At 47.2% G+C, this 12,500-nt stretch overlaps 1 protein-coding gene across 8 annotated transcripts in view; it reads right to left on the bottom strand.

Annotated features, from left to right (window-relative positions):
- The window catches only part of LOC122258856 (Ankyrin-repeat, SH3-domain, and Proline-rich-region containing Protein), a 565,439-nt gene that overhangs the window by 127,119 nt on the left and 425,820 nt on the right, over nt 1-12,500 (bottom strand). The window contains exon 1 of one of the 8 annotated variants that reach the window (XM_043025121.2): nt 8,000-8,364. The exons of the other annotated variants lie outside the window; for them this stretch is intronic. Coding sequence (XP_042881055.2) covers nt 8,000-8,041 — 42 coding nt within the window. The 5' untranslated portion in view covers nt 8,042-8,364. Of the gene's footprint in view, nt 1-7,999; nt 8,365-12,500 lie in introns of those variants that run through there. 8 annotated transcript variants of the gene reach the window in all.

The raw sequence follows: 12,500 nt of genomic DNA, 5'->3' as shown, positions 1-12,500 counted from the left end.
CCTACCCAAAACCCTCACCCAACCACCTCCAGCACTCGCGCCCGCGCCCGCGTCCACGCCCACGCCCACAAACACACGAGGACGCCATGGAACCACCGCCAACCAACCAACCAACCAACCACCTTTCCCTCGATCCCGAAAATGCATCTGATTGTCCCATTCTCAGCCCCCCACCCCCACCCCCATCCCCCACCCCCCTTTTTTTCCACCACCGCGACTCCCGCTTCATCTGCATCCGCCGAATCACGCCATTGTAGGGCTTTTGGCGTCGGCTGATTTCTCCTTTTGTTGCTCGTGGGGGTAGTGGTGGTAGGGTGAAGTGGGGGGGGGGGTAGAAGGTAGTGGGTAGTGGGTAGTGGGGAGAGGGAGGGGGAAGGAGGAGTGGTGGGGAGGAGGGAGGGGGAGGGTAGTGGGGAGAGGGAGGGGAAAGAGGAGTGGTGGGGAGGAGGGAGGGGAAAGGAGAAGGGAAGGAGTGGAGGAGGGTAGTGGGTAGTGGGGAGAGGGAGGGGAAGGAGGAGTGGAGGGGAGAGGGAGGGGAAAGGAGGGAAGATGGGAAGGGGATTGGTTAGTGGCGGGAAGGAGGGGAAGGGAGAAGTGGAAAGCGTGATGGGAGTGGGGAGGAGAGGGGAAGGCAGGAGGCAGAAGTGGGAGGTAGTAGGATAGAGAGGAACAATGCTCCAATTTGTCAGCGTTTGAAAAGGAAATCTGTGCATCCATAATACACAGACAACGAGTGTGAACATCCATATCACTTATCCTTGTCTCTTCTAAGGCTGTTACACGGCCTGTGCTTTCAAAACATGTTGAAATATACTAGAGGCCTATTGACAGGCCGTAGAGTCCATCTATTCGTTTTCTTACAATCGCCGTGATGGCAAATCTAAGGGGCATCTAGTCTATGATCCAACATCCATCTCGATAACATATATAGCTGTACGCAAACACTCTTGTATTTCTCTTTCTCTCTCTCTCTCTCTCTCTCTCTCTCTCTCTCTCTCTCTCTCTCTCTCTCTCTCTCTCTCTCTCTCTCTCTCTCTCTCTCTCTCTCTCTCTCTCTCTCTCTCTCTCCCTCTCCCCCTCTCCCTCTCCCCCTCTCCCTCTCTCTCTCTCCCTCTCCCTCTCCCCCTCTCCCTCTCCCTCTTCCCCTTCCCCCTCTCCCTCTCCCTCCCTCTCCCTCTCCCTCTCTCTCCTCCACAAAGACATCCACAAACATCTAACAACAGTTGTACCTTGCAGCGCACGATCGCATAAATATCCGCACTTGATACCTTTCCATACAAGTAAGATGAGACAGAATTGTGTTTCAATATCCTGCCACAAATCCTTTCCATCTCTTTGAGCTCCACTCAAATCACGCTGCCCGCTTCTTTTTATTCTTTCCTCTCGTTTTCATCTTTACTTCCATCTCCTCCTTCCCTTCCATTTTCTTTCCTTTCCTTTCCTTTCCTTTCCCTTCTCCCTTTCTCTGTCTCTTCATCTTCCCCTTCCCCTTAGCCTTCCCTTTCCCCATCATCATCATCATAATCATAATCATAATATTAATCATAATCATCACCATCATCATCTTCTATTTCTATTTCTATTTCTCCTCCTCCTCCTCTTCCTCCGCCTTCGCCTTTTACGTAAACAGGAGACGTAAGGTGGAAATTTATCTCCCTGTGTCTTCGAGGCTTTTATTTGCGTCTGGCTGTCTGGGCTACCTGCCGCTTGACGGAAATCTTTCTCACTAACTCTCCTCATTCTCTTGCTGTCCCTCTTTTTCCTCTCACTTTCTTGCTTTCTCTCTCTTGTCGCTCTTCCTCTGTTGTTGTCTCTCTTCAACTCTTGCTTCTCTCTCACTTCTCTTTCCCTCTATTGCTTCTGTCCCATTTTCCCTTTCCCTCTTTTTCTGTCTTCCTGCCTCTTTTTCTCTTTGTCCTCTCTTGCATCTCTCTCTTTTCTCTTTCCCTCTCTTGCTGTCTTTCTTTTCTCTCTCTCTCATCTCTTGCTTTCCCTGTTTCTTCTCCCTCTCATCCTCCTATCTTTCCATCTCCTTCTCTTCCTCTCTCCTTCCCTCCCCCCATCCCATCCCCGTTCCCTTTCCTTCTCCCCCTCTCCCCTTGCCTCCCCACCCTCATTTCCTTCACCTTTCCCCCTCTCTCCTCCCTCTCCCCTTCCTTCTCCCCCCCCCCTCCCCTCGTCCCTCTTCCCTCTCTTCTATTTATATGGTAATCTGTCCATCTACCTGTTTGTTAGTGATACATCTGTTCGTCCACTTGCCAATTGAGCGCCGTGTCCTCTCTAATACCTGTTCTTGCCACTCGGGAGAACATTACACAGAGCACTCCTTGTTCTTTCTGACCCCCCCTCCCTCCCTTCTCCCCCTCCTCGCCCCCTTCCCCTTCCGTCGAAGTAAACGAAAAAAAAAATCAGCCATGTCATATATGTAAAATAAAAACAAATCATTGTCATATAAGTAAAAAAAACACAAACACACACACACAGACACACACACACACACACACACACACACACACACACACACACACACATATATATATATATATATATATATATATATATATATATATATATATATATATATTATATATTGCATCTTTACGCCCACTTCGTGTTTCGTCTTTTATGACTTCCTATGATACGTGCAATATTGCGAAACAAAGCCTACTCACACTGTCGTTCAATATGTTCATTTTCCTTTTTCGTTCTTCTTGTTCGCGCCATCTTGTCGTTCACTTTTGCAAATGTCCTTCGCCTTGCATCGAACGGAGAACAACAAGCCACAACAACAACAGAAACTCTTAATTCATGTTACTTCGCTCGAATAAAACACAACAAAAAATGCTTCACTCTAATAAATAGTAAAAAAGGCTCCTAACTCATGTTACTTTGCTCTAATAAACAAACAAACAAACAAAAACTCATGTCACATCATTCTGACAAACAACAACAAAAGTTCCGAACTCATGTCACGCCACTCTAATAAACAACAACAACACCAAAAAGCTCCTACCTCACGTCACTTCGCCCTAACAAAGAAACAAAAAAAAAAAAAACACTCCTCTTATTTTGCTGATGCCAAGTAATTACAGTGTAATTGTTCAGGGACTCTACACAGGTCGTTAAGTTGCAATTGCCTGTAGTACCAAAGTTGATCAAGTTCGTCAGCTCTTTTTTTCTTTTACTGTTTTTCTTCTTACTCTTCGAACTCTTTTTTTTCGAAAGTTCTCTCAAAACGTAGAAAAAAATATGTATAACTTTCAGGGTGATTTTTTTTTATCTTTTTATGCTGTGGGTAATATCTATCAAAACCATACACAAATTTGCATAAGGGTGCAATTCCATTAACTAAACGACGGGATGAACAAAAGAAAAATCCACACCTAATTATACTTCATAAAAAAAAAAAAAAAAAAAATCGCAAAAACATTAATAATTCAATCGCATTTTTTAAACACTTTTACGAACGGGGATTTCTAAATAATTCATTATTTTCTCTAAATTCCCCATCAACCCCGGCATAACGAAATACCCTATATAACACCCCCTCGCCCCTCCCCCTCCCCCCATAGAACAAACTAATTCACATAAAAAAGGGGGCATTTCGAACCATATACCCCATTGCAAAATAAACAATGCAAAAATTTCATCCTGATTCCCCAAACAAAAAGGCCTTCCAATGCAATACAAATAAACATAAAGCTACCCACTCGCCTACATGTCCATCAAATGATTATTCCCTCCGTCATCAGATTCGCTAAAATGTTTGCAAAATAAACGCCCCAACGTCGATACACAAACAAACGAAAAACCCCGTCGCAGGTCGTTTCGTCCTCGTAAACAAGTAAACAAGCAAATAAACAAGTGAATAAGCAAATAACACCACCCTTTGCTACGCGCATGGGGCAGCTGGTAATACACTACCTTCCCGACAATAAACACAAGGACATTAAATTTCTGGCAACCATATGCATGGCATTTGCATACTATGAAGCCGTCCCCGGCGACAATACACATTTCCCTAATGGATGCGTGAAGGCTCAAAGTACGAACAAAAAATTATGTCCTTGCAAAGCACCTCATTCCTCCTGCATTTGCATTTGCACACACAAACACAGACACACACACACACACACACACACACACACACACACACACACACACACACACACACACACACACACACACGTGTACGTATCCTTCCTATCACCGTACATTTTTTTTTGGGGGAAAAAGGATTACATATGATACAGTTTCAAAAAATGTTGCAAGTAAAAGAGAGGTCGTCCGGCATTGCCAAACAGGCAGCTACAGGAATACGGCGAAATCAGCGCAATGCGAGGCCGTTGTGCAATATTCCCGCGTCTCCCGATTGGCTATAAGGCCAGCCAATCACTTCAAATTGAAAACCGTTAGTCATTAGCCTCGTCCATTACCCGGCGCTTGCCCTGTTGCAAAGCTCTCTGGCGCGACGCAACACCCGTGCAATTGTAACCAAGAGGCGTATAGGGTAATGAGAGGCTGTCCTTCGGCATTAGAAGGAATCGCTTCCAATTTCGGAGCGATCCACTGCCGGACAAACAGACAAATGCACGGCGAAGGATGCAAGGTAGATCTCTTCTCTTCGTCTCTCGTCACTTCTTTTTCGCCTTTCTCTCTGTCTCTCTCTCTCTCTCTCTCTCTCTCTCTCTCTCTCTCTCTCTCTCTCTCTCTCTCTCTCTCTCTCTCTCTCTCTCTCTCTCTCTCTCTCTCTCTCTCTCTCTCTCTCTCTCTCTTTCTCTCTCTCTCTCTCTTTTCCTTCCTTCCTTCCTCTATCCCTCCCGTCCTAGCCCTGTGCGAAAAAATAAGAAAAAAAATAGGGAAAGATGACGACGCAAAGAGGAGCCGACAGCCGCAACACCACAGCCACCACCACCACCACCAACAACAACAACAACCGGAAAGACAAACAGCGGAGCCTCGAAACGGAGATGTTTGTGAGGTTAGCAGCCAAGACACGTAGCCGGTGGTAGGTAATCGCCCAGAGCAGACAGATGATAGGCGGGCGAGTGGGTTCTGGTGGGCGCCGGGGATGGGTGAGGGTGGGCGCCGGGGATGGGTGAGGGTGGGCGCCGGGGATGGGTGAGGGTGGGCGCCGGGGATGGGTCAGGGTGGGCACGAAGAGAGTGGGCAATCTGCAGTGGGGGGGGGGGGGTACGACGAGTGGGCGGTCTGCGGTGGGGGAGGGGGCGTGGTACGATGAGTGGTGAGGGAAGGGTAGCGACGAAAGTGTGGGCGTTCTACACTATACTGTGGGTCAGAATAAGCTAGAGGAGGGAGGGCGGTTAGCCACAGGCGCCGCTGGGTGGTGGAGGGAAGTGGAGTGTCGGTGGAGTGGTGGGAGGGCGTCCGTCCGGCAATGGTCAAGAGTGTGAATGGACCGTGACTCACGGAGGGAAGATTATGATTGCACACTGCGCAACCGATGCAACAAGTAAAGTCCGGTCTCCACCCGCACACGCCCCTTCCGCTCACCTTAAAGCTCACCCTTCACCCTTCACCCCTCCCCCCTCACACTATCCTCCTACGCTGCCACCCTATCCCTTCACCCTTCACCCCCCCCCCCCTCGCTGCCACCCTATCCCTTCACACTATCACCCTATCCTCCCACGCTCACAGCTGATCCCCTCACGTTCTCACCCTACCAAAAGCCACACACACACATACACACACACACACATACACACACACACACATACACACACACACACGGAGGGAGAGTCCCAGACTTTTATTACAGGAACAAATATAGAGAGCTGCGTTCCCAAAAGCACAACAAACAAAACATCCGCCCTTAATCCCGCCAGCAGACAAAGGGGAGCAGACAGCAAGTTGCGTTCTCACGGGAGCATGAAAATTCGCGCCTGCCTTCTCCCTCCGCAGACGCAAGCAGACGTGTCAATCTCTATCTCGGCCGAGTGCTTGCTATTAGGCCACGTGCTTGCAGACGCTATTCCTACGGAGACTCTTTCGCTTCTTATCTAATTGATGTTGTTGTTTTATGTGACGCTTACTTTCTTTCTTTTTTTCTTGTTGGTATCTCTGCTTCTCTTGTTTTACTCTCTCTTTCTCTTTCATTGCTTCCCTTCTTTCTCTGCTTCTCTTTTTTATCTCTCTTTCTCTTTCTTTCTTCCTTTCTTTCACTCTCTCCGTCTCTCTCTTTCTCTTTCTCTGTCTCTTTCTCTTTCTCTCTCTCTCTCTCTCTCTCATTTCAACCCACGGCCTTTCTCTCATCCTCCCTCTCACTACCTCCCCACCTCCCCTAACCCCCATCCTTCTCCCCCTCCCCCTCCCATGCCCCCCCCCCCCACCACCACCACCACTCATACATACCCTAATCCTCCTCCTCTTCCTTCCCCGACATACACATGAAGGCACACATAAACAACATAGCCGGCCACCCATACTCCACCCCCACCTCCTCCCCTACACCCTCACGCCCTCGGCCTCCAAACCACGTGATCATGGGTGGAGGCGGCGGACAATGATGCTGTTGTTCCCGGCAAATGGCGGTGTTGGTCACTAACCTCACGCTAATGGAGTGGCTGCATGTGCGTGTGCGACGTGCGTGCACAGCTTTATGTTATCGTTATTGTTGTCATTATTATAATCATTGTTATCATCATTATTATTATTATTAATATTTGTCATTATCACTATTATTACCATCATTATTATTAATATTATCATTAATATCATAAATATTGTTTCCACTGCTACTACTGATGTAATCATTATCATCATCATTATCAGTATAATAACATTATCATTACTATCATCATCATCCTTATCATAACTGCTCCCACCAAAACTCTCGTCATTGCCTTTACTAACATCACCCCTACTGCCATGATAATCACAATAATCACCAATACCTTTCTTGCGCATGGTACATTTCCCTTCCGCCACGCCATTACCGTACCGTCACCATCATTACCACCATCACCACCATCATCACGCCTTCGCCCCAGCTGTACCTGCGAAACATCAACATCAACGTGCAAAAACAATGGTCTCAGGCGGCGAACGGACGCTGGCTGGTTGGCTGGCATTCGGGAACGAGACCGCGCGTGTTTCAACGACGCGACGGGGAGATGGGGCAGACGAGGAAGGGAAGGGAAGGGAAGGGAAAGGAGGGGAAAGGAGGGGAAGGGAGGGGAGGGAAGGAAGGGGAAGGAAGGGAAGGGAAGGAAAGGAAGGAGGGAAGAGGGGAGGAAGGGAGGGGAGGGGACGAGGAGGAGGGAAGGGAAGGGAGGGGGGAAATGGAAGGGGAAAGGGAAGGAAGGAGGAAGGAAAAGGAAGGGAAAGGAAGGAAAGAGGGAAAGGGGGAGGAGGAGAGGGAGGAGGCTGCACGAGAGACCAGCTTTAAAGCGTTCTCGGTTGGGCGGGGGGGGGGGGGGGGAATCCTCGTTGTACACTGATAGGGGGAGGGGGTAGTGAGAGGGAAAGTGAAGGGAGGGAAAGAGAAAGAGAAAGGGAAAGGAAAAGGAAGGGGAAGGGAGTTGAAAGGAGAGGGAAGGAGGGAAGGGAGAGAAGAGGGAGGGAGGGAAGGAGGGTAAGAGGAGGGAGGGAAGAAAGGAAGGGGGAGGGAGGGATACAGAAAGAAAGAGAGAGAGAGAGAGAGAGAGAGAGAGAGAGAGAGAGAGAGAGAGAGAGAGAGAGAGAGAGAGAGAGAGAGAGAGAAAGGAAGAGAGAAAAAGAGAGATTCAAATTAGGTACCACAATAACTATACGGTCAATAACAAATTTCTGAAAATCAAATTCATTCCCCTTATCTGGAGAAAAAAAACAAAAACTTTTGTCGAATGATTCCTTCAACAACGAATGAATAAACAATAACGTTAATCACCGAGGCAACAAAGGCTCCCTGTCAAAGGTGAAAGGTCAAGACAAACGAAGATCAAACACTTCATTCACCAAGGAGAGTAGGCCTATCAAAACAAGCGCTGGGGACACTCACCGGCCGCAAGGTCTGTGCAACCGACATCTCCAGTGACGTCATCTTCTCTTGGACATCTCTCGGGAGTCGGATTCTTCCTCTCTCTCTCTCTCTCTCTCTTCGGATTCTGCGATCTTTATTCTCTTTCTTCTCTCTCTTTCCGCGATGCAATTTCTCTTGAACGACCGCCGCCTCCTTCCATCGGTAATAAAACTGTTTTCCTCTGTAACGTCTGTGATGGATTTTCTCTCTTTATTTTCTATTTCATCTTTTCTTCTCTCTTTTTTTATTTTTCCTTTTCTCCGCACACTTTATTTCTTATTTCGTTTGTTCGTTTCTCCTTCGCTAACTTCACCGACACATTCTCCCAGATCTTCTCCTTCCTTCTGCAATTCATCACATAAGACACGCATGACAACCACGCTCTATTACACCGCTTGCAAAACTTGCAAGGGACTTCTGCCACTCCCGTTGCAACGTGCATCGATATCAGAGCTTTATCGACGCCACGCCGCAACAAACCACGAACCGTAACTCCACCAAAAAAAAAAAAAAAAAAAAAAAAAAAAAAAAAAAAAAACACCACCACCACCACCTGTAATAACAACGGCGAACCATAAACCTGGTTCTCTCGCATTAATACTTTCCGCGGGGGTTGTGTATCACAAGCGGCGAGATGCGAGCGAGACGAGACGAGACGAGACGAGACGAGCATAACAAGGCGCCGTAAATAATTGTAATTAAACGGAAATAGAAATTTGCATAACGCCATTAGCAGACGACGACGATACGGAGCCAGGAGGAACGCGAGGAGGAAAATACGTAAATAAATAAAACGTTGTTATTATAATGTATGGATAAATGGATGATGGTGATGATGGTAGTGACGATGATTGAGGATGATGATGTGGACTGTTGATGATGATGATGATGATGATGATGATGATGATGATGATGATTGACGATTGAGGATGATGATGATGATGATGATGATTGATGATGATGATTGATGATGATGATGATTGATGATTGACGATTGAGGATCATGAAGAAGAAGAAGATGATGATAAAGAGGAGGATGAAGATGAAGAAGAAGATGAAGCCATGACGATGTTGGAAATGACGATGATGATTATGAAATAAACATTTTTAAAAATCAACAAAAATAAAAATCAACAAATCAATAATAAAAAAAATCACAAGAAAAAAAAAATAAAATAAAACTCTTCCAGCCAATACCATCCCCTTCGGCCCGGCCCGGCCCCTCACCACGTTTATAAACACGATGCCCGGAAAAGGAAATGCCATACCCCGATGACGCCAGAAGGTGGACCGCCCTGAGGAAAAGGGGCGACACAGGCGGTTGGGGGGGGGGGGGGCTAAGAAGCGGTTTCTACTAAGCCTACTGGAAAAGGAGGAGGGGGATGGGGGGGAGAAGAGGAGGGAAGGGGTTGGCGAGGCAAAGAGGGGAAAGGGGTTGATGTGGTAAAGAGGGAAAAGGGAATATGGGTAGAGAGGGAGGGGGTCTAAGGAGTGATGCAATAAACCAAGAGAAAGAGGGAGGGAGAGATACAAAGAAAGAGAGAGAGAGAGAGAGAGAGAGAGAGAGAGAGAGAGAGAGAGAGAGAGAGAGAGAGAGAAATGAGAGGGGGAAGAAAGGGGGGGGGGATTAGATAAAGAGAGTTAGAGTGAGTTAAGGAGACCGGAGAAAAGGAGAGAGAGAGGGGGGGAAGAGAGGAAAGGGATAGAAGGAGGGAAAGGGAAGGAAGAAGAGAGGAAGAGAGAGAGAAGAGGATAAGAAGGAGAGCGAAAGGGAGAAAGAAAGAGAGAGAGAGAGAGGAAAAGGAAGAGAAAGAAGAAAGATAAGAAGAGGAGGTGAGCAGGCTAATCTATACCACAAGATGAAACATCCAAGTATGATTTCAAACCAGTATTCAAGATGGACGCCATCGCTTTTGAATTATGGATACCTACGCGTACGTCTGAAATACATGTATAATTCAAGCGGATCGGATCTTTTATTCTACTACATAGACGACGGCTGTTGTTGGTGTGCGCTAATGAATTAATCACGCCGGCGGCAATCTGACTTTCTTTAATAAATCATCCAAATTACACAGTATAATATATATATGTAGCTCCGTCCTTGTGCAACCCTGCTACTTTCATTACTCTATAATTCAAATATCTTTTTTCTATACATAGTCCCTTGTGTGCGCTAATGAATACATTCCCAATCGACTTCTCCATAAATCTCACATAAATTATATATGTAGCTCCGTCCTTATCAATAAATCAGTTTTAAATATACATTCCCATACGTTCTCCATAATTCTCACTGCTAATCAAATGATATCAATAAATCAGTTTAAATTAAACTGAAGATTTATATCCTCAAAATATATAAAATATATATCTTCCTACACACACTACATTGTTTATAAACTATGACAAAACCGCGACCCACACACTCTCACGAACCAACGGGGGTTCCACACACTCACGAACCAACAGAGTTTGGGAAGGGGCAGGGAGGAGAAGGGGGGGGATAGAGGAACAGGGGGGGAGGGAGAGCAGACGGGGGTAAGAGAAAGGAGAGGAGAAGAGAAGAGAGAGAAAGAGAGAGAAGTGTGGATGGAGAAAAGAAGAAAGAGTGAGAGTGAGAGTGAGAGTGAGAGTGAGAGTGAGAGTGAGTGTGAGTGAGAGAGAGAGAGAGAGAGAGAGAGAGAGAGAGAGAGAGAGAGAGAGAGAGAGAGAGAGAGAGAGAAGGGCGAATGAAGAAGAGAAGGAAGAGAAAACGAGAAGGGGCGAAGAAGGGGATGAGGGAGAAGAGAAATGAGAAGAAGTGAAGAAGGCGAAGGGATAAGAGACTGAAAAGCAAGAGAAAATAAGAAAGGCTAGGGGGGTGGGGGAGGGAGAAGCGGGCAGAAGGAAGACAATTTCAGCTCCCTAAGTCATAAAGACCACCACTACCTTCTAATCTTCAAACAAATCACCCCGAGTGGCCTAATCCCTCTCTAACAAGACACCGACGCGGCTCCAGTCTGGGATTATTTTCCACAGTTTATGTCCCTTCCGTGGAATCATTATACATTATCCTCATACCCCCTCCCCACCCCACCCCACCCCCATCCTCCTCATGCCCCCCCTGCGGTCAACTGGAAGTCACTATTGCAAAGATTTCGGCGTTGCTGCGCTACTAGCACGTGTAGGCGAGCACACTGTCGGTTCCTGATGCGTTGATTGATGCGTTGTGATATCCCGGGATTATTATTATTAACAAGGTTTTGGCCACACCTGCTTTCCTGTTATTTATGCTTGATCGCTTTCACTGACGCGGACTGGACTGACTGACACTTCTCCATCTTTTTTATTTCTCTCTTATCGACAGCTGATGCGAGTGAGATTTCCTGACGTTTGGTGACTGGTATGAATTGCGTTCCATAAATAACAGCGGTGATCTTTGGAGGTGAATCATTCATAATAAAAATATCAGATACACTGTTGCACGAGAGTCAATTTTCTAGACGATGACACAATACACATCACTGACACTGTCACACTCTGCACCTGTACATCCTCCACCATCTACACCACCACGGCTTAAAATAACGGCACAATCACGGTCCACACACACACACACCTCTACACAACACACACACTCATAACAACATGAGAGCGCGAGTACACACTGCTTCGACTGTCCGGGGTCGACTGGCCTCACACGCCACGCATCCCAACACTAACTACCCCTCCCCCCTCCTCCCCCTCTCCTACTCCCCCACCAAGTCGCACACACCGTCCCCTCGACACTGACCAACCGCGAGCACCGGCTGACCCAAACTGAGGTGGCTCTAGAACCCGACCTTGAAGTACCTTCCCTCTGCCGGTTGCCCCACTCCTCTCCCCTTCCTCCTCCCTCCCTCCCTCCCTCCTCTACGTTCCCCTTCCTCTCTCTTCGCCCTCTTCTACTTACCTCCCCCTTCCACCTCCTCTCCTACCCCCTCCCCTTCCCCTCTTCTCCACTTCTTCCATCCCCTCTGTCCCCTTGCCTCACGGTTTATTGTTTTTTCCTTCCCACATTGAAATAAGAACCTCCCAGAACCTTTTCCAAGCGGCTGGTGTGATCTTTTCCTTTCGCATTGGCAAAACTTCGAAGAAAAGAAAAAAAAAAACAGAAAAAGACTCCCATAGAAGCAATCGACAGACAAATAAATATACCTAAAAAAAACACCACCACCTAAACCTAAAAACCGAAGCTTCACTGTTGCAAACCCCAATCTCAACTGCAATCTACCCAATCTCGCCAACGACTAAATCTCACCGCCATCTCCGTGCCGACCACATTTCTCTCTCCTTCCCAACTCGGCGCTACGTAGTCTCGAGACGACTCCCAACTATCGCGCAATAAAGAGAATCCTCCGCACGCAAGGCTACTTTTGCCATTGCGCGAAAATTGCATGCACGTCACTGTTAGGCTGTTGCCCGCGCTGGTTACTGTCTATTTGTTGCAGCTCCTTGC

Source organism: Penaeus japonicus, unplaced genomic scaffold, assembly GCF_977035675.1.
Source record: "Penaeus japonicus unplaced genomic scaffold, GWHDUDI00000001_assembly GWHDUDI00000040, whole genome shotgun sequence".
NCBI classification, from domain to species: domain Eukaryota; kingdom Metazoa; phylum Arthropoda; class Malacostraca; order Decapoda; family Penaeidae; genus Penaeus; species Penaeus japonicus.
This window is presented reverse-complemented; position numbering and strand designations above follow the sequence as displayed.